Below are 20,491 nucleotides of genomic sequence, written 5' to 3'. Positions count from 1 at the left end.
AGCTGTATGATGCAGTTCTTTAAATTTTGCTTATTTGGACAGAATGTCAGACCTTCAATAAGACATGAGGGTAACCTTTTACGATATGGGAAAAAGCACATCTACGGTATGGCTCCTTTAAGCAAAATATGCTCTGAACTGTGGCGACCTCTTGCGGTCAAGATTTGCAAGCGCCTGCAAGTATAGGCCCCGAACCTGAGGTGGAAGGAGGGTGGAGGGGTAGTGGCGTGCGCGTGAGTGCGCGCATATTTATATTTTCTTGTCTTTCTATCTTTGTGTGGCCCAAAACCTGAATGAACACATTTTTCATCTAGACATTTTAGCTGGTCCATGGGAGGAAAATAGGATATGTGAGCGTGCCTGCCTGCCTGCCTGCCTGGCATCCCATAATATGCTCACTTGGCAGACATCGTTAAGCATTTCCCGGCAACATGCACTCTAACACAAATGCACAATAGATAATAATAGAGTAATTCATTACGAGAGAGATCCAAGTAAGAGGCCATTAAACACAACATGACACATTGTAATTGCAGTGATGTCATTTTCACACATACATATACACACACACACACACACACTCACATCTGACTATTATAGGTGACACACACATTACCACAATAAACTTATATGCATGTCGGCCCATTAGCCATCAAGTGTTTATGGGATGAGTTCACATCCTGCACTACACATTGTCGTATTCAGCCTGCACATGTAAAATTGTGTGTGCATTTCCTTCCTTTTCTTCTCTCTGTTTGCATGTCTCGCTTTTTTGTGCTGACACTGCACATATAGGCTCTCTCCACAAAGACGACATGCCGTAGCAGTGAGCCAAATCTTTGGCGTATGTGCCAATAGTACACACGCAAAAAATGCACAACTGAGTGGGGACGCGAGCGCTAATTTAGCATTTAAAAAAAACTAACTGCAGCTCTGCTTACTTTAGGGGGCAGTATAATCCAGACACAGAGAGACACATGAAGAAGAATTTCACCGCGGAAGAATTTCACAACAAAAGGAAATAAGCTGAAGTAGTATTTTTTCACAAAAGATAAAGAATATATGCCTGTGTCACAATTGTTATATTGTCTGTCTGGGAAAATAGTTTTGAAATACAAACAAATGGGAATTTTATCAACCCTCTGTCTGTGTCCTGCACATCATATCTTTATCTGTGGTGAAGAGTTAATCTGTTATCTGTGCAGGAGAAGTTCCTCAACTCTGCTTTCGGGCTTTCAATATCTTGCTGCTAAAGGTCAGTGACACTGACTTACATAAAAATTATAAGAATAATCAGCGATTGCACAGAGACTGAGAGTAGATACCACAGCAATTTAAAAAAACGTTACCGCCATGACCACGGTAATCTCTGTACTTACCTGGGCTGAGGATGCTGGAGCCATCTTTCTCTGTCCTCCTTGATCGCGCACTGGCTGACCTTGCTGTAAATAGACACAGAAGTAAAATAAAAAATTATTTCCATGCATTCATTTTTTATAGTGCTTATCCTCAGGGCCACGTGTTGGCTGGTGCCTATCCCAGAGTGAATATAAAATAAAGAGTTTATACATATATGCAATCTAAAATATGAAGAAAAATAGAAAAAGAAAAAAAAACACTTTGGTGTCAAAGGACTTTAAAATCATGATCTCAATGTCACCAAGTAACTTTGGGAAAAAATTGAAAAGAGATAGTGAGTCAGTAAGCCGGCTCTTAGGTCCTACATCTGAAGAATGGACCAATAATTCCCACACTCCCAACATATGAATGAAAGCATTCCCGGAAGAGTGGAATCTGTCATAGATAAATAAAGTGTAGTTGTTCAGTTCACAGTATCCAGGTGCAGCCACACATACAACCATGCCAATACTTTACTTCAACTCTTGCTCCTGGCTACGCTTATTTGTGCATCAAAGCAAACCGCCGCCCGTGTAGTCATCGTCTGTAATTCAAACATTGTGTTGATAAGGTGTTGTTTGGCACAAAAGTGATGTAATACGCCGCCGCCTGTAGCGCTCTGGTTTAGAGTGAGGGCAAAGTACTGACAGGCCGCTAATATGTTTCTGTCAGTCAAAAGTGTCTGTGGAAATGAGGAAAAAGAGTGACACCTGCAGAGTTACCCTGGTATGTAGCTATTTCTGTGTGTATGCTTGCGTGTGTGTGCGCACCAAGACTATGCTCACCTGCTCAGTCTTGTCTGAAGTCGCAAAATCACACACATCGCACAAGCACACGTTTAGCGCAACTTCAATGGGTTATAAAGTAATCTCCAGACACAGGGATCTATGACCCTTTTCCCCGGGAGGGGATTTGTAAACGTCCTGGTTATATTTGCTTAAATCAAAATATACAACTGAGGTCAGCGTAGACACACGATGCATGAGAAGAATAGAGGCAGTGTTCATGCTTGTGGAAAAACACGACATGAATGAACTGTGGTTGCTATGGGCCTCACCTGATTGATGTCAAATCCTGATGAGGTTGTCCGTGCATGCATGCAACTCTTAGTCAACCACTATGGCTACTTAGTCAAGGTGTCATCCTGTTACCTATACAGCTAACTAGCTTTCAACTTATGAGGACAAGCAGAAAGTCACAACAACTGTGGCAAGCAATCAACTAGCTGCCAACTTTCCTACGTCACAATCACCCTTAGTTGACACGAAAGTAGGTACAATATAGGTAGCTAGGTAGTTGCTAGCTAGCTAGTTAGCTGAAACTGTAAGGTACAACTAGATAGCTACTAACCTCGCAACATAGCAATTAAGGGCGATGGTGACATGGTATAAAGTTAATTGCTAATGCGTAGCTGGCCAGCAAGTTAGCCATGAGGAGTACTAAATTGAAAATGAAACACTTGCTAGCTATGACAGGGTAAAATTGGATGGAAACTAATTGAAGGTCTCAAAACTTTGCTGGCTAGGGTTATCTACCCCTGGTTAGCCAAACCTATTCAGCGTGTGTGGGGGTGTGTGCGTGTGTGGGTGTGTGTGTGTGTGTGGGGGGGGGGGTGGGTGTGTGTGTGTGTCTGTGTTTGTGCACAACCTTTCAAAGTGTGGTCCTGCGAAGTTACATCCAGAAAGTTGGTCCCCTTACTTGAAAAGGGTTTGTGTGTATAGAATATTTAAAAGGGGGTCCCTGTAAACAAAGTTCAGAGGGTTGGTCCCATAAAATATGAAAACGTGCGTGTGTGTGTGTGTGTGGGGGGGGTTGTAGGTGTGTGTATGTTTACAACCTTTTAAAATGATAGATGGCGCCGCAAGTGATGTTCATAAAGTTGTCCCCCCCACACATACACACCACGAAACATGAAAACCAGTGCACGTGTAGAATCTTTAATAAAAGTGACTTGGTCCCATAAAACATGAAAAGCAATGTGTGTAGGAAGCTTTTAAATGTGACCCCCAAAAGTGACTCAGAAAGATGGTTCCCATATAATATGGGAAAAAAAGGATTTGCGATTATGTTTAACCTATCCTCTGTTAATCGCTGTTAAACTCACTTAGTCACTGTTTTTATATAGCATCTTGGTGCCAAGTGAAAGGGAGGAGCTTCATTTAGTCAGGCCATATACCCATGTCTAATTAAAAAAAAAAGAAAAAAGGCGTGTGAGAGTGCGTGAACGCGTGTGTGTGCATGCGTGCATGTGTATATATGTAGAACATGACCGGTCAAGTGCATGGCTTGGACAAACATGTCAACCGCTAAGTGACTGACCTCAGACGTGAAGTGAAGATAAGCAAAGGGGACGGGCAGCAGCACTTAGTCGCACTTGAAATACAAAAGCACTCAGAGACATTCACACACACACACACACATACACACACACTTTGTGAATGAAGGTTAACAAAGCAAAGCAGCAAAGAAAGGAGGAGTGGTTTGCCAAGCAAACAACATTGCCACACATCCTGAGCTTATTTCCAACATGGGTTTTATTTATACAGTATTTTCATTGAAAGAATTAGGAAAAACAATTTGTGTTCAAGCAGTACAATTAGAAGGTTTTACAGTATATTTGATCTATCAGATCAGCTGTAACCATAGGCGCGGATTGATTTTTAAATTACTACACATTTTACCTTTACAGGACAGCACATTGACGTTCGATTGTTTTTTATTTTCTAAATGTTTATTTTCTCCTGCAGGTGGGCCTGGGAACGGATCCCCATTTATCTGCATGCACATATGCTGCTTCCAGTGTGTTTTTATGGCCCCTGTTATACACATTGAGAGTATGCTGCAAATATTTCACAACAGTGCTTGCAAATGGGGCAAGAGACAGACGAAACGATAGAGAACAAGGGAGAGGAACGGACGAGTGCAGACGACGAGCGTGCGTGAAACAAAGCGAGACGGGCTGAAAGGTCTGCCGCACAGCCATTTTTCAATGTTGTTTTTACAGGCCGCGTAAGTGCTCTACCTGGATGCATTCCTAATGAGTGAGGACCACACCAAAACAAACCCAACAACACGCACATACACAGAACCAGACAAGCTATCTAGCGGTAGATTGGAAAGCAATATTTTTATATTATATATATTATATTTCTTTAGACCTTTAATGTATCTGTCACTGCAAGGCATACTTCAGCTAACTACCTAGCTAGCTAGTAACTAATTTTATCACTTTACAATCACACTTACTAGCTATGTTGATAAGTAGCTATCTTGTTGTATCTTACAGCTCCAGATAGCTAACTAGCTAGCTAGCTAGCACACTTACATGCACACACACACACGCAGAAGAATGAGTTCAACCTTGACCCTGAACCTGAACTACACTGCTGCACACACACCTTTCTGTACAGTACAAACACAATGAGTATAAAAGTATGTGAATCGAGAATACTAATAAAGCAGCCAATAAAACAACATCGACAAGGCAGATAAGGATCAGACTTCCTTTGCAAGTCACTTAAGATGTCTGGGGAGCTTTATGACTAGAAACCTCCCTCAGGAAGCATGTACTAGGTGGATGTCATACACACAGGGATTCTTTTATGTGCCTGTTCACCAAGACATGTCAGGTCAACATGCTTTTAACGGTTCAGCATATTTTTTTTTCTTTTTTTTTCTTCTTGCAGTCAAGAAGTGGATAAAGACAACTGAATGTCAAACGTTCGAGTAGGCCTATGTACATGTGGATAAAATTTTTTAAAAAACTACGGAGATAGATGCTTTCAATGGACAGCAACAATATTCTATCCTGTGTCATAAATAGCTCCAGCAAGTGCAATTTTATGGCACTGTCCATAAACCAGAAAGGGGCCTGCTAACTGACACAAATTTATCTTCCTCTAAAGTTTAGCTTTCTTATCTTATTTTGCCATTCAAATCACAATGAAACCGTTCCCCAAGTTCCAAAATGAAAATGGTATAATACAGTCATCATTTTCTTTGAAGCAGGAAGCACCCTGGTAGTTAACAAACATCCATCCATCCATTATCTATACCGCTTATCCTCACAAGGGTCGCGGGGTGTGCTGGAGCCTATCCCAGCAGTCTTTGGGCAGTAGGCGGGGGACACCCTGAATTGGTTGCCAGCCAATCGCAGGGCACAGAAAGACAAACATCCGCACTCACAATCACACCTAGGGGCAATTTAGAGAGACCCGGAGAAAACCCACGCAGGCACGGGGAGAACATGCAAACTCCACACAGGGAGATCGAACCCACGACCTCTGAACTGTGAGACGGACGTGCTAACCAGTCGACCACCGTGCCGCCTAGTTAACAAACATGCCACATCCTTTTTTAAAAAAAAAACAAGACAAAATGTTGTCATTCAAATCACGATGGCTCTTGTGTACTTACTCCAGAATAAAAAAAATACACAATGCTGTCATCCTGTGTCCTAGAAACAATGGGAAGCAGCCTGCTAACTACCAAAGCAATGATCAAATAAATATGCGCCTGGTTTTAAAGTAAACAATCGCATTCATACTCTTACTCTTTGTAACAGTAAACTAAATGCCTGTGGGTGCATCCATCATGTAATACCCACATGTAGATGTCAAAGCACATGTCTTGCTGTACATCAGAACCCCCCATTATCTTTTTACAGGCTCCCTCTGGGCCTGGAGCCTACCTACAATGTCTGCTATCAATGTAGAGCTGCGACCGTATGGCAGAGCTGCATTCTTTGCTGCTAATAATAAAGGCAGAAGGTCCCTCCAGAAAAAGCTCCATAAGGCTGAGGGAGGAGGACCAAGGGTTCGTAGTTACCAGTGGTGCGGGGGTATGAACATCATCGGTTGTTGTCGTGGTTGTAGGTTGTAGTGATAAAACAGCTTTTTTTCGCATTTTCTGGGTTTGGTCATGTGACGTTCACAATGTGAACCCGAGGGCAGTTGTGATGTCATTTTCAGTTGACAGCGGAGGGCGATTTTGTCCATATGGTAATGAAATCTCTGGTTATTTTAAAATCATGGCGGAATGTTTTTTTATGGACTCCAAAACTGCACGCAAATAAGTGAGCACTAACATCGGCAGGGGCGTGGTGGCCACGGGGAATTTCAGGAGATTACCAAACGGCTGGTCCATTACAGCACACGTCGTACACCCTTCCGTTGTTGACAATTACGTTTCGGTGCATATTCACATAACTCTTTTTTTTTTTTTGAATGTAGGTGAATTGAAATCATCGTTCCCCAGTTGTTTTTTTAATAGCCTTTTAAGCAGAATATAGATTCAAACAAATTTAAAGTGGAAGTCAACGCAAACTATTTTTTTCAAGAATATGTTCTATGCAAGCCCACTAGTTGAAACAGGGCATTTTGATAAATATTGCGTTTGTGGCATACGTGTTAATCCACTCGTTTTTATCCATCTCTGGGCGCGGCCATTTCGTCTTCTGTTGACTGAAAATGACATCACAACGACCAATCACGGGTCAGATTCAGAAAACAGGTCAGCCGCGATTGGTCATTGTGAGCAATTCTGATGTCATTTTTAGTCGACAGAAGACAAAATGGCCGCCCCCAGAGATGACTAAAAATTAGTGCATTTTGCTGCTTAATTTATATTCCACAAACGCAAAATTAATCAGAATGCCGTGTTTCAACTAGTGGGCCTGCTGGGAACATATTCTTGAAAAAAAATATGTTTGGGTTGACTTCCGCTTTAAGTAGCTATTATGCTTAACTCATAGCCGCGGAACCATGACGGGCTCCACCAACTGCTCTACTGAATGTTGTGCATCATCATTTGGGATCAGGACAACCGCAGAACAGTACGTGCACATCCATGTGCCCCAGTACCTTATTATTCCATTATACAAGGTCTTCTAGGACGTCAAATTGAAGGTTAGGCCATCCATCAGCATGTCGAGCTAGATGACAGGGCAAATATGTCGCAACATACTTTTATAGCTTGACTTTCATGTTACCGTGAAACAATAGCTTTGGTCCCCCTCTTACAGCATTGTATAAACAAGCTAGGAGCCATAATGTGAGGCAAGAAGAAGTCTTTTGTCACGCTGCTAGTGGACCTGGAAGTGCATGTTCATGTTTGTGTGGAGTGGAACATAAAAGCACATACCAGGAGGACTTGGAAAATAAGGACTCCATGTGCATGTGTGTGTGTGGAGGGTGATATTCATACAGGTTACTCATTGATCCAGAGCATTGGTGGAGGGACTGGTTTCACGGATCTTTGGAACAATACATGCTGACTGAAGCAACAGAATACCAGCGCATACCGCACTAACATAAAAGTGGCCTATATGCTCAGTCACCGCTAATTTAAAAGCAACCCACCACTATTAATTATTGCAGTTTTTATAATCATACAGTAATGACATAAATAAAATGTAAAGAATCAAGCTGCCTTTGCCACTTTTTCTTTAATTTAAGAGACATTGTGCCGCTGATTCTAGTATGCATGCCTTGGCCACCTGGGGGAGTATAATACAGGCATAGAGTGATAAATGGAGGTGGTCACAACTCTTCTGTAAGCTGCAGTAATATTAATCGTTCTCCCCAGAGGATAAAGAATATATGCCGTTGTTATACTATATGCCTTGATGTGTTACTCTCCCATTTGTGTTCAAATATCCATTGCTTAAAGAGGAAATCAAGTCAAAAGTATTTTTCAGTTAACAACCAATCACAGCTCACCTGTTTTCTGGGTTTGGTCATGTGACATTTGCAAGCTGAGCCCTTAGGCATTGTAATGTCATTTCCAGTTGACACCAAGTGGCAGAATGGCCGGATAAAAACGATATTCCACAAATGCAATATTAATCAGAATATCGTGTTTAGACTAGTGGGGGAGCATAGAACACATATATATATATATATATATATATATATATATATATATATATATATATATATATATATATATATATATATATATATATATATATATATATATATATATATATATATATAATATCCTGACCTTTGTTAGCCCATATATGGTGTTTTGCATTGTTTGTTAGCATTAAGCTAAGCAGACTTTCCTTAAGGCAAAGCTACAGTATGTAGTTGTTTACACACACAATGTTTAATTCCATTTGAACTTTTGAAAATTGTTCATTGCCACAATATAGTGCTTGTATCTAGGATGTTTACATTTTTAAAACTTGTAAGTCGGGTCATTCGTATCTCAAGACACCATATATTCAAACTTGCACTGGAATTGTGTGTGTGTGTGTGTGTGTGTACATGCGCTGCCCCTTCACAAATACACGTCCCCACACATTGGAGAGAAGCAATATGCACACATACACTTTGTTATTATACGATTCCACAAAAAGGAATGTGACACCTGCACACACATCGCGTAACACATACACACACACACACACAGGAGGAGGAAGATGTGGCATGACCCAACTTGCACTTGGCTCCAACGGAAAAGTGTCAGGCGCTGGATCGCACAAAGACTCTGGAAAGAGGACCCGGGAAGAGCGGCATTCCGCAGGATAGACCTTGTGTACATTGGACTGAGCCGGAGCTTAGCTGGAGTTGGAGGAGGTCAATGAGGCTCAGCGGATGGGCGCGAGATTAGCCAGTAGTGGAAAAAGAGGAGGAGGAGGTAGAGGGGTGATAGGTGAGGAGGAAGATGGGTGTTTCAATCAGGATGTGCGCAATTCGCGGCGGGCTCGTGAGTGACGAGGTCGCCTTAGCTGTCGGTAGCTTTGATCCTTAAGGCTGTTAACTTTTCACTTCTCTTTTTTTCAAAAGGGGAAGACATCACGTGATGGCCTTCATCATCTTCCACCGATGTTCCATGAATTTTTTCTGTGCACTCTCAAGCCAGTGTTAGCCCCACTTTATTGGACCAATCCACTTATTTTACATTAGAAAAATTCCATGGCGCAGCCAACAAAAATGTCATCAAAAGTATGCAAACTGAAAAAAGGATGACATCTCAATTTACTCACGAATTGATTTTGAGTTGAGCATGTTGAGCAGAACATAAAGCTATGACTGAATGCACAGGTTAAACATAGCCACTGTCATTTAGAGGAAGACTATTTCATTGTTTTGTCTGTCCCTATACGTCACTGGCATAGAAATATACATAATCATAATAATTATATGTACTGTACAGTGGTTGCGAATAGCTGCTACAACAGCATAACTACATAAAAAAAAAAAAATTCAACTACTAGATGCCGTGCCCTAATTAATCACTCGAATATATAAACAGTGTATACCTCATAGACACATTCTTTTTCCCCTCAGGAAAAAAAAAACAATTGATACGACAGCAGTTCAGTTATGAGCACCTCGACTCAAATAAACACCCCCACTTAGTGGCTCTTATCTGTTATCTTAACTCATGGGGAGTGAGCGGCGGATCTTCAGAAAAGTTGACATTTATCACGAGTTTAAAGAGAAACAGTCTTTATTTCAACATTGACTTGACAATGGGAAACTGGTTCATTTCGAGTTTGCAAAGAAACTACGACGAAACAAATAGTAAAAATAGACCTTTTCCCTCATAGATGCCTGTTGGTTTCTGTAGTTGAGTTGAATAAATGATTGACCTCAAATAAACCCGTCACATAGTGGCTGCAATCAGTTTCACTATGAACAACACACACCGCCTGCAAAGCAGACTTGGCATCTGGAAAGGTGTTAATTTACAGTGACATTTGAAGAAAAACATACCATGGCAAAAGTTGCTGAACATTATAACACTCACCCGGAACAAATGTAATTGTCAAAAAAAAAAAAGGTAAACCCCTTACACCAAATATACGCCTCATACACTTTGCAGTTGAGCAATATAAACAAATAATGCAGCACAAATGCTGTAGACGTGACATCTGAAAACCTGAAGTTTACATTCCATAGTAAAAGCTGGTCAGCATTTTAACAAGTTGGAATAAGTCAGGGAGTGGATGAAAAAAATCCTCCCAAAATTGGAAAATAAACACCATAACCCAATTGGAAAGTGATGCATAGTGCTGTTTGGTTAAATAAATGCCTCACCTCAACCAAACGATCCACTCCGAAGACTGTAAATACTTTTACATTAACTGCACACGCCGTCTGCCGAGCAGACAAGGCATCTGTAAAGCTAAAGTTTACAGCCACGTGAAAGAAACATTCAAAGAAAAACTGCCAAATATTTTGACGCGATGCAGTTCAAGTTGGCATTAATCAACATATTGGAATATCAGTGTTAAAATGTCATAGTTGTTTTATACCAAACTGTACCTAATGTTTTGCCTCATGAGCTGCAGTTTTTTTTTCTATCATGATGTCATTCATTTGGAGTCCAAACATGCAAGTGAAGCTTTGTAACCACACCCATAAAGTCATGCATGGGTCTTTCGCCCCAAATATGAATTATGAAGAATTTATAGTAACCTTTCCATAATGACAACAATGGTGTCATCATCAACTCCCTCCAAAACGCATCTTTGGATAGCATGCAGGTCAGTAACACATTTACCTGTGTATGAAGATTTCTTCATGGTGGCGATGTTTCCTCCTGAATTCTGTGGGACTAAAAAGTGTAATAGTTCTTTTATTTTTTTTTTATTATTTTTTTTTTTTTACAAGCGTCTTTCCTGGATGGTCCTTTCACTTCAGCGGGACAGCAATAAGTTTGAAGGCGTATTCCAATGCACTGTGCACCTCTTTGGAAAGAGAGAGAGAAAAAGACAGACGGTCATGGACACAATCACACCTGCGCTCCTGCGTCGTGACGCACGCCCATGTGGCATGTGCGGGAGTGGTTTGGCTCCTAAACTCTGGCTGTTCCATGTTTAGGAGTCTTCCCTAAGACAGATAAGTCGCACAACAAGGAGACTGTCTGTGTACACACCAGTTGTTAGTTAATCCACTGATTGAACACGTTAATTGAAATGTGGATTGCCAGGCATATGTGTTCAAAGTAAAACCATGGAGTGCAAAGAATTTTTTTTTTTTTTGGTGCATTTACATATTTACTGTAAAAATGTTGTTTTTGTTTTGTTTTTTTATTATTATGATCTGATAAAACGGGATAATCTGTTTTTGGCGTAATTTCAAAAGGTATGTTTGGCGCAAACACAGCACTTCTCATCGCCAATCGGTTTACACACTAATCGGTTAGAAAAATTTGATCTTAGAAAAATAGTAATAAAAAATGGGTAAAGGCTTTCAAAACAATCCCAAATTAAATAAAATTTTTGTTACTCTGTTTTTGCTCAGTACTACTCGCCCCACAAAAAAATGCTCACAGTTCGCTTAAGTGTTGGGCCTTTGACAGTGAGTGGGTGTGTGAATGGAACCATGTGACCCACCCAACCGCATGTGTCATATATGTCAATGCGTGTGCGTCTTTGTGTGTTGTGGCAACATTGACCTGTTTACAGTTACATTGAGGGGGCTTCCCTCCCATTTCAAGGACAAAAAAATGACTATTTCCTCACAAATACAAGCTCACAGAAAGAACTTTTTGTGAAAATAGGGATTTCACTTCACTAATACAGTATAGGAGTAATCATACAGGGTAAGGAAGTATACATAAAAATATTTTAAAAAATTACAACTGAAATTGCACTGACAAGAACATGACTGCCAGGTTCAGTCGGGTCAGGGTGTTGCCATAGAAACGGAGAGTCTTTTAGTCCCCTGGTAGGAAGACTAGAAATTGACGTTTCAATACTTTTATGCCATTTTTGTTTGGTGCCGTGACATTTTTTTTTAATGTAAAATATGTCTGGACAAGTTGTTAACATGTCTGCCTCACAGTCAAGAAGTTCTGAGTTTGAATCCTGGCTCCATTCTTTCCTACTGTTCACTCTGCACTCAGTCCAAGCATGGCAACACTCACACGTGTGGTGGCTGCAGCGACATCTTGTGGCCGCCACTTCCTGTCCCGTCATTAACAAGCTCACTATCTCTGGCAACCGTCTGTTGTGAGGACGGACCACTGACTGGATAGAATGCGGTTTTAATTGCCATTACAGATGTGTGCTGTCTCCTGCTTAACATGACTTTGAATGTGATTGGTTACAGATCACATGAAGGGCGGAATTTTCATTGCTCTTTATCAGTCACACCAGCGATGATGGTATCAAAGCTCAAATAACTTCAAATTCCAATCAATCAAATTTGTTAAGTCACTTCTTCATTTCTTCGTCAGAATCCCGTGGTGGTGCAGATACGTGGCTTATGATTATCTCTTACATATAGTATCATGCTTTGAAATTGTCACAAGCATTATCATTTGCCATTTCCTGTTACAAGTTTTGGCAGGCATAGAAACTGCAGTCTCTGCACGCGCGTTTAAAAAAAAACCGCACGGTATTGCTGTTTTTGGCCCCTCTGCTGTGTCTCCAAGAAAAAGGTTCTCTGTTTCCGCTTGTTTGCGCGAAGACGTTCCATTGCTTGTTTTTGTTGTAACACTTAACCCACATGCGGTAACGCTTACATATCCTGGCCGGGTCAAGAAATTCACAGCTTGCAGCCACAAGGCTCTGCATGCATGCACGAGCACAGACATCGACCTGCTTCGTGCATGCTGCAAAAGTGCAAATTTGATGAGAGATTTGTTATATGACATTTCAGATGTTGAGTCACAAAAAAAAGCATCTCTTGCTTGTGTTTGGGCGGCACAATTGACGGCGTGTGCTTCTCTTTGGCCATCACTCAACATTCAGCTGAGATAACAGGGCTGATTTTATGCTTGTAAGGGAGCATTTTGCACCTCACAGCAGATGTGCGTAGTGTTATATTATCTCTTACTGTACGCTTTCGGGAACTTGACTCATGATGTGTCCAAACAAGCATACGCTTTCTTCTCAAATGTGCTTTAACACTCACTTTACAAAGATAAAACGTAATGCCCAGTTTGGATGAACAAAAAAAAAAAAAAAAAAAAGATTTCTGCAAAGAACCATGGGAATTTAATGACCAAACTGTTCTTCTGACAAAATTGTTTTGGAACCACATTAAGGAATATTTCAATTTTACTAGTTAACTCTCATAACTACTTGTGAATTTTGCTCACGTGCAAGAATTAAGTCTATCTGCAGTGGATATTAAAAGTTTACACACCCCTGTTAAATGAATTGATAAGAGTACCAGAATTGAGCATTCCCAGGCAGAATTTAAGTTTGAATCAAATGAGGTGCCGTGGGTGTACCTAATATGGTGTCCTACAAGTGGAGAATTTTTCAGAATTACTTTATTTCAGGCAATTGCATGAGTTTATGATTTGTTTGGAGTCATTCAATAGAGTATGTACAGCAGAACAAATATTTTGCACTTTTTCAATTTTTTTTCCAAGGGTTGCATGGCAGAAAGGGGAAATCGTTTTCCCAACCCTGATACATGAAATGCAAACAATGATGGCAGGGTGATAAATCACCTGAGCAAGGCATGTGACAGGCTTTGGATTATGTTCACTGAGGCATTGTTCATCATTTGGAATGTTAGTGAGGGTGTACACCTACTTTGCACACATTGCACATTCAAGTACAGGACAGCATTATTCATAAATGGAGTCATTTTTGGAATATACTAAAGTGAAGCTTTTTCTTACACCTGCTTTAAAAATATTTTTAAACCAGTCATTGTTTTCTCATATCGAGTGAATAGATAATATTATTATCATAATATCTCTCATTTAGTAATACTGAATCATAACGCAATATACAATGACGTACATGTCACCGGACACAAGATTAGGTACACTTGCCTTGTTTAACACAACATATTTCCAAAATTTTACTTACACGAAGACAGGTTTTAGAACGGTATTAATTCAACGTGTTCAAAACTACACTGTCATTTCTAAAATTTGGATAAATTACCCAAATATCATCTTGTACAAGTACAATAATAAACACGGTAAATTAACACCTCACTACGAGTGTCAATCAACACTAAGCATTCTGGTTTGTAAAGTCAGACATTTTCCAAACAGCTCTTGTATTGGATCTCATTCGGTTCTGGACCTAATGAAGTGTGCGGTGGGTTCTACATGCCTCGCGCTCGCACATATGGACGATCGCATGTATCACTAGCAAGTATAGTACTTTCTGATTGACATTGACATCATAACATAATGCTAATAGCATAGCACAGTCGCTATATTTCTCATGGTTCATTCAGCGGCATGCACGCAGTGTGGTTGCATCACCTGTTTGCAAGGCCTTACGGGATGTCTTTAAGTTCGCAGCGTTCCACGCATCTCCTCGTAAACATCATTGGTGACTCTGCGTCCTGGCCTGGATCTGGCGTGCCACCTGTTGATCTGCCAATGACATAAAGTATGATTAATGTTAGCCGGAGTCATTTTGTAAATGGTAACTGTAGACTAAACGGGGGGCACAAAATGAGACCCCAGTATGAAATATGAAAGCACGAATCCGCAGACATAGTATTTCGCTAAATAAATTCATGCTTCCCTTTTCATGCCACAACACTGAGTGAAATACATTTTACAATGTAGTCTCTACCAACCCAATCCTGGCACTTGTGCATGCGGAGTAAATAAACAGCCCCCCCTGCCACGATGAGAAAATGCCTTTTAAACACACACACGCACCTTGGGTATGACCCACAGGAAGAAGGCGTTGACGATTCCAAACAGCACAGTAGCCGAAACCACAAAGATCGCCAGGAGAAGACTTGGGTTTGAGTTACCACACTGCTGCTCACCTATTAGCAATACATTTGAAATGATCCGAATAAGAACAGAAATAGAACAGAAAAAAAACGTTTTGTTCACATTTGAGAGTAGAAACCAAACACAGTGTACCAAACCAGAGCGGTCATCGCGATTGACTTTTAATGTCCGATGCGACGGTTCCAGACAATAACGGGCGAATTAGAACACTTATGAGGGCGTTGTGATTCATCTTAATGAACCCTGCCCCCTCCATTGCCCTTTGACTCGCTTTCGATTAAACCCAATGATTCCGCCCAGCATCAAGCGACGTAGTCCTTCATTTCCCTTATTGGGGCATTTGTAGTTGGGCACTATGAATTTTGCATAGCAACAAGTAGACAATTATTTTCATTGGGCGATTAGGCAGTTATGGCTAAGGCAAGCAGTTGTGTTCACCAACCTTTGAAAATTGTGAGCTACTTGCAACATTTTTTTTTTTTTTTTGCTTTGACCTGTAAATATCATATTTTTTCAATGCCATATATTGATATTTATAATACATGACTATTATTTATCGATGATTAATTCTATACATGTATATTTTTCACACATAAACATTTTAAATACATTTCATTCCAGGTATTTAGGTACCCCAGCAAATTGTTTAAAATGGAAAAAGCACCGCTGTGTGACAATTTGTGACTGCATTTTATCCACTCCTCAGCATGACGATGCCATGAGGTGACGTTCGCTCACCCGCAATCACCAGCAGCACCGGGCTGTCGTCTTCGACTTTCTTTTGTTCTGAGCTTGCGTCATCATACCACTGGTAGTCACAAAAGTACAGCCCTGTGTCTTCTGAGGTCAGTTTCGAGATGACCACGTCCACATTCGGAAAGTCTCCCTCCACCTGCAGCCTGCCAACGAACTCCTTAGCGGTGGTGTTTTTTTGGGACTTCATGTGGAGAACGGTGAAATCCTTCCTGAAGCCTTTGAACAAAATCATGTACGTTGGATCCTGTTGCAAATGTCTGCATTTGATGGACACAGAGCCGCCAAGGGGTCTCCATATCACGTCCATGTTCTCATCTGAGGAAGACACAAGATGATATTTCATACCTGTCATTATTTTCCATTGGCGGGTTTGAACATGAGCATCAGTCTTACCTGTTTCAGCCAGAGTTGTGCAGAACAGACACAGGACGGTGATGAGACCGAAGCACACAGCAGACATGATCAGCTGCACTATAGCAAATGCGCCTTCCCACATCACACATTTGATTGTCAACAACATCTCTGACACCTCTTGGTAAGTGACGTGAACTTAGACGCATGTGTAAAAAAACGACCACAAAGTCGACCTTGCCCGGTAATGCTAGCAAAATATTGAAATAATGTTTTTTCTCCTCTAGACGAAAAAAGGTAACAAAATGATAGCAATGTGAGATTTTCTGTGTATTCACACTTTGATTACAATATTCATTCGAAAAGCTGGAAAAAAACTTTTCTCAAATTGCACAATTAAGGAGGGAAATGTCTGCTTTTGTTGTTCATTTGACGTGTGGAATTTCTCCATTTGAAGCAGCAGTGTCCTGTAGAGACAACGCAGCTAACACCTCAAGTTGAGCCACAATTTGAAAGAAAAAAACTGCACAATACAGTGAACCCCCTTAGTTTTGTATTCGCTGAAAAACTTTTGCATTTGGTGTTTTTGTGCCAAGCCAAACCAATCAAAGGGAAAGTCTTTGCACCATCTAGGAACTATGTTGACGTGAATGTGGCCATGTTACACACACCAAAGAGCCACAACAATGCACAAACCATGACTGTGTTGAAGTCTTTACATTCTATTTCTTAATGCTGTTTTTTTTTTTATAAAGTGCAAAACTATAGTGATATTTTCCCCATTAATATAAACATCCCAAAAATTTTGACATTTTGTTTTGGTGGGGCAAGGCTACACAGCATTTTCTTTCATTTCAATGAGGAGGTTGCTTAGAGATATGAGTGTGGTCACTCAATGGATTAACCTCCTATCTTAAAGCATCACTGCACTATAACAAATACAACTTTATTCTTATGTTACGACTTAGTCACATGAAAAGATACTACTTTTTTCGTATTGTTTCGTATCATTTAAAAGATACTTTTTGATCTTTTTTTTTTTTTTTTTAAATCATCAATATACTGCTTCACCGGTTTCTGTATTAGAGGTGCAACAATTAATCGACAATCGACTAATCGAATTGATAACTATTTTTGATGACTATTTGGAGACCATGCTTACTATAAAATTGTCCAAATCCTTGAAATTTCAGCCTCTCAAGAGTAAATATTCTCAGATTCCTTGAGTCCTCCGTGAAAGCGGACTTATCTTTGTGTTGAATCAAAATAAAACATTCGCAAAAATCTGCTTTTGATTTGGAAAACAATGATCAACCTTTTTTTCAATATTCTGACATGTTACGGACCAAACCACAAACTGAATCTTAATTACTTTGTCTGTATATTTTCTAAAATGTCAATTTGAAATAATGTCCCGTTCTTGATCCATTCGATTAATGGACAAAATAATCGAAAAATTCATTGATGATTAAAATAATCATTAGAGCCCTGTTCTGTATAAAAAGGCACAGGCAGACAAATGTGTACTGGCAAACATGATGAAAAATAGACATTATCTTACATAAGGCTCTCACAAATCCCCAGAAAGCAAAATTTCCGTGACGGCTTCCCGCAGGCGTATACCCGCCTCATCCTTCTCGCCTCCTCCATATTCACTACAATCTTCCGCCTCTTGAACTTGTCCTCGAGGCACGTGTCCGACATCCATCAGCATGTTGTGGAGGATGCAGGCGCTCAACACCAGCGCTCTCGCTCGGGTGTAATTCCCGACATCCAGCCTCCGGAGTCTCTGGAATCGTCCTGTCAGGCTCGCGACGGCCCGGTCCAGGATGCGAAAGTGCGGCTCCAGCGCGCCGTTGAAGCGCTCCTCCCTCGTTCTGCCTTGTCCCCGGTACGGTGTCAAAATGCGAGCAGTGAGTGGGTATCCGGCGCGGGCCACCAGCACAGAGTCAGGAGGCATCAGGTGAGATTCCCGCTTGAGTTGAGAGCCGAGAGCGTCGCCTCGGTCCGCGTCCTGGCTGTTCCCGATGCGGCAGTGGATGAAACGTCCTGTGCGGTCGCACACCAATTCAAGATGGAGCCAAGACACGGGACGCTCTTCCGTCTTCTTCACCCTCTTCACTTCCGGCTCTGCGCTGTCTTTACTTGACGGCATCCGGATGGGGATACGGGTGTGCCCCAACACTCCCAACACCCGAGGGATGCGCCGGCCTTCGACCGCCCGCTCGTCCTGTTCCAGCACTGCAGAGAGAGGGAAAAGGACGGCCTCTGCCTCATCTCCTGTGGAGGAAACGACAACATTGTCAAGATGGCATTATACTGCATTGTTACCATTGTGAATCGGCAAATAAAGTGTACTCACGACATTAAATCTATAATTGCCTTCTCCTACAAATGTACTAACACACAGGTGTGCTGTATTGTTACATGCCGCACTGACTGCGCTCTCATTGTTGCAAAGGGTGTCAATAAATTGCAATAATTTAATACCAAAAGTATCAATAATATAATACTAGATACAACACCACTGTAACTATATTACACCCTGTCCGTACAAAATGACACCCTGGCTCTACAAAATCGTTGCACAAGTAGAGGTGTGTTGATTAAAGAGGAAGCCAACTCAAAAGTTTTCTTTAAAATATGTTCTGATTATATTGTGATTGTGGAATACGAATGAATTAATTATGTTTTATCTATCTCGCGGCTATTTTGCCACTTGCTATTGTGTGAAAGTGACATCAAAGTTTCTCAGGGCTCAGGTAATGACCAATCACAGCTCAGCTTGCGAACGTCACATGACCAAACTCAGAAAACAGGTGAGCCAGTATTGCAAATATGTCTTTGCTCTACACATATTGCATGAGCCATTATCGCGACGATGATGTTTGTGCTACCCATTGTGCAGCCCAACCTAAAACTCACTTTCACAGTAATATCCTGCTTTGACTGGACAAATGCCAGAACTTCAAATACTGCTCTAACGACACTTTACGGTACACCTGCACATAGGTGCGGCAATATCGCACTTCATTGCGTTCTGTATGAAAGCCACAAGCAGAGAAATCCTGAATCTTTCAAATGCAGTTTTCCACAATCTGCTTGCAACATTACGCTATTCCGGCTTGCAATATTACAACTCAAAACCTTACCGAGGGGCCAGCGAATGTGCTCGTCCCGCAGCCTGTTGACACATCGGCAGAAGAAAAAGAAAACGCGGTGGATGTTGCCTTTCTCCAAGCGGTAGAGGCGCGACAAAGTGCGGTAGCTGACGGGGCTGGACAGCAGGGTGAGGCACAGCGGGACCGTCAGACACAGTGACAGGCGGGCACGGCCCGTCACGCGGGTTCGGGATTGGAAGTCCCGCAGGAGGGCAGTCACATACTGCGTGAGGGGTTTAATGGCAAGACAGGAGATCACATGGCACTGTGATGTATTATAATACGCTGTGATGACAATGGCATGGCTCTCACCTTGACTGCCTCGTCGTCCTCCCGCCCCTCTTCTGGCACTAACTCCCCGGTACTAGAGTGTGCAGTAGTAACGTCCTTCCTTGACGGAGGTTCATCCGTTTGTTTGACTTTATGGATCAGGTTCGCTTCCAGCACGTCCTCCACAGCCTGGTCCAGCCGCTGGTCTAGTTCGGTGGCGGACAAGGGCTGCCAGTCCCGCTCCACCAAGTCCAGAATGGCCCGGCCTGCCGCTAAAACACAGCCGTTGACGTCCATTTGCCTCAGAGAGAGAAACACCTCTCTGTTCTGTACTGTTAGCTAAGTAGCTAAATGCTACTGGATGCGGCGTTCGAGGATAGCAGAAAGTGGGGGAAACGTGAGTGTCCTCGCAGTAAACAGTGGGCACTCCGGAAAATAACCCCGAGTTAAATCCCTTATTTTAGGAACACTGAGCAAATAAGCACCAGTAAAATTCATTTGAATGTACTCAATTATAACTACGTGATCACTGATTAATAAAAGTTACAATTGTCGGGTAAATGCTAACGTTGATTTATCATGTGCTGCGTTCTGAGAGGAATATTTACGAAATGTGTAAATGTATAAAACGTTGGAATATGGTGTGTTAAAGAACTTTTCGGAAACAAGCCCGACACAGCTGGATTTAATTTGAATATTTAGGAAAACGAGCTGGAATCACCAGTTCCGTTGTAGAAAACAATGGGCTACTGTGTGTTCAGGGACCAACGTCAAATCCAAAAGGGGCCGTGGTGCGGTTATGGACTTTTCGGGAATAAACATCAAGAACATGTCAGATCTTAATCTACCTCCTTGATTGACAATGTTGA

The 20,491-nt window shown here is 41.5% G+C and overlaps 3 protein-coding genes across 4 annotated transcripts in view; all 3 read right to left on the bottom strand.

The window, feature by feature from the left end:
- septin9a (septin 9a) overlaps window positions 1–2,797 on the bottom strand; it is a 47,675-nt gene extending 44,878 nt beyond the window's left edge. Inside the window, exons 1-2 of the mRNA XM_086054917.1 lie at window positions 2,749–2,797; window positions 1,380–1,442 (exon numbers count right to left, since the gene is read on the bottom strand). Of these exons, the coding sequence (XP_085911043.1) occupies window positions 1,380–1,442; window positions 2,749–2,782 (97 nt within the window). The 5' untranslated portion in view covers window positions 2,783–2,797. The remainder of the gene's footprint in view (window positions 1–1,379; window positions 1,443–2,748) is intronic.
- Window positions 2,798–9,840: 7,043 nt separating this feature from the next.
- LOC147134538 (uncharacterized) lies at window positions 9,841–16,373 on the bottom strand. Its single transcript, XM_086054925.1, has 5 exons — window positions 16,234–16,373; window positions 15,823–16,155; window positions 15,004–15,116; window positions 14,596–14,709; window positions 9,841–11,101 (listed from the first exon to the last, which is right to left on the bottom strand). Exons 1-4 carry the CDS (start codon window positions 16,358–16,360, stop codon window positions 14,623–14,625), a joined length of 660 nt encoding a protein of 219 aa, XP_085911051.1. The 5' UTR covers window positions 16,361–16,373; the 3' UTR covers window positions 9,841–11,101; window positions 14,596–14,622.
- Window positions 16,018–20,205, bottom strand: LOC147134537 (uncharacterized). 2 transcript variants are annotated; one of them, XM_086054923.1, is made up of 4 exons: window positions 19,665–20,205; window positions 19,344–19,575; window positions 17,753–18,471; window positions 16,018–16,155 (listed from the first exon to the last, which is right to left on the bottom strand). In XM_086054923.1, exons 1-3 carry the CDS (start codon window positions 19,917–19,919, stop codon window positions 17,762–17,764), a joined length of 1,197 nt encoding a protein of 398 aa, XP_085911049.1. In that variant the 5' UTR covers window positions 19,920–20,205; the 3' UTR covers window positions 16,018–16,155; window positions 17,753–17,761. The 2 variants fall into 2 exon arrangements, with proteins under 2 accessions (XP_085911049.1, XP_085911048.1); XM_086054922.1 differs by lacking the exon at window positions 16,018–16,155 and having other exon boundaries at window positions 17,560–18,471; window positions 19,665–20,204.
- Window positions 20,206–20,491: the final 286 nt, after the last annotated feature.

The sequence above is a fragment of the Filicampus tigris genome, chromosome 16 (genome assembly GCF_054856515.1).
Source record: "Filicampus tigris isolate MCC_2025a chromosome 16, RoL_Ftig_1.0, whole genome shotgun sequence".
Taxonomy (NCBI): Eukaryota; Metazoa; Chordata; class Actinopteri; order Syngnathiformes; family Syngnathidae; genus Filicampus; species Filicampus tigris.
Note: the sequence above shows the minus strand (reverse complement) of the source record. Positions and strands in the feature narration are given on the sequence as shown.

Bases quoted from the DNA above. Each gene is read 5' to 3' on its own strand.
- LOC147134538 (XM_086054925.1), bottom strand. From the start codon at position 16,360: ATGTTGTTGACAATCAAATGTGTGATGTGGGAAGGCGCATTTGCTATA. The intron at 15,117-15,822 runs GTGAGCGAACGT...TATTGCTAATAG, and splicing joins GGTGCTGCTGGTGATTGCGG to GTGAGCAGCAGTGTGGTAAC. The intron at 14,710-15,003 runs GTGCGTGTGTGT...TGTCATTGGCAG, and splicing joins TCCTGTGGGTCATACCCAAG to ATCAACAGGTGGCACGCCAG.
- LOC147134537 (XM_086054923.1), bottom strand. From the start codon at position 19,919: ATGGACGTCAACGGCTGTGTTTTAGCGGCAGGCCGGGCCATTCTGGAC. The intron at 19,576-19,664 runs GTGAGAGCCATG...CCCCTCACGCAG, and splicing joins AGGACGACGAGGCAGTCAAG to TATGTGACTGCCCTCCTGCG. The intron at 18,472-19,343 runs GTAAGGTTTTGA...TTTCCTCCACAG, and splicing joins GCACATTCGCTGGCCCCTCG to GAGATGAGGCAGAGGCCGTC.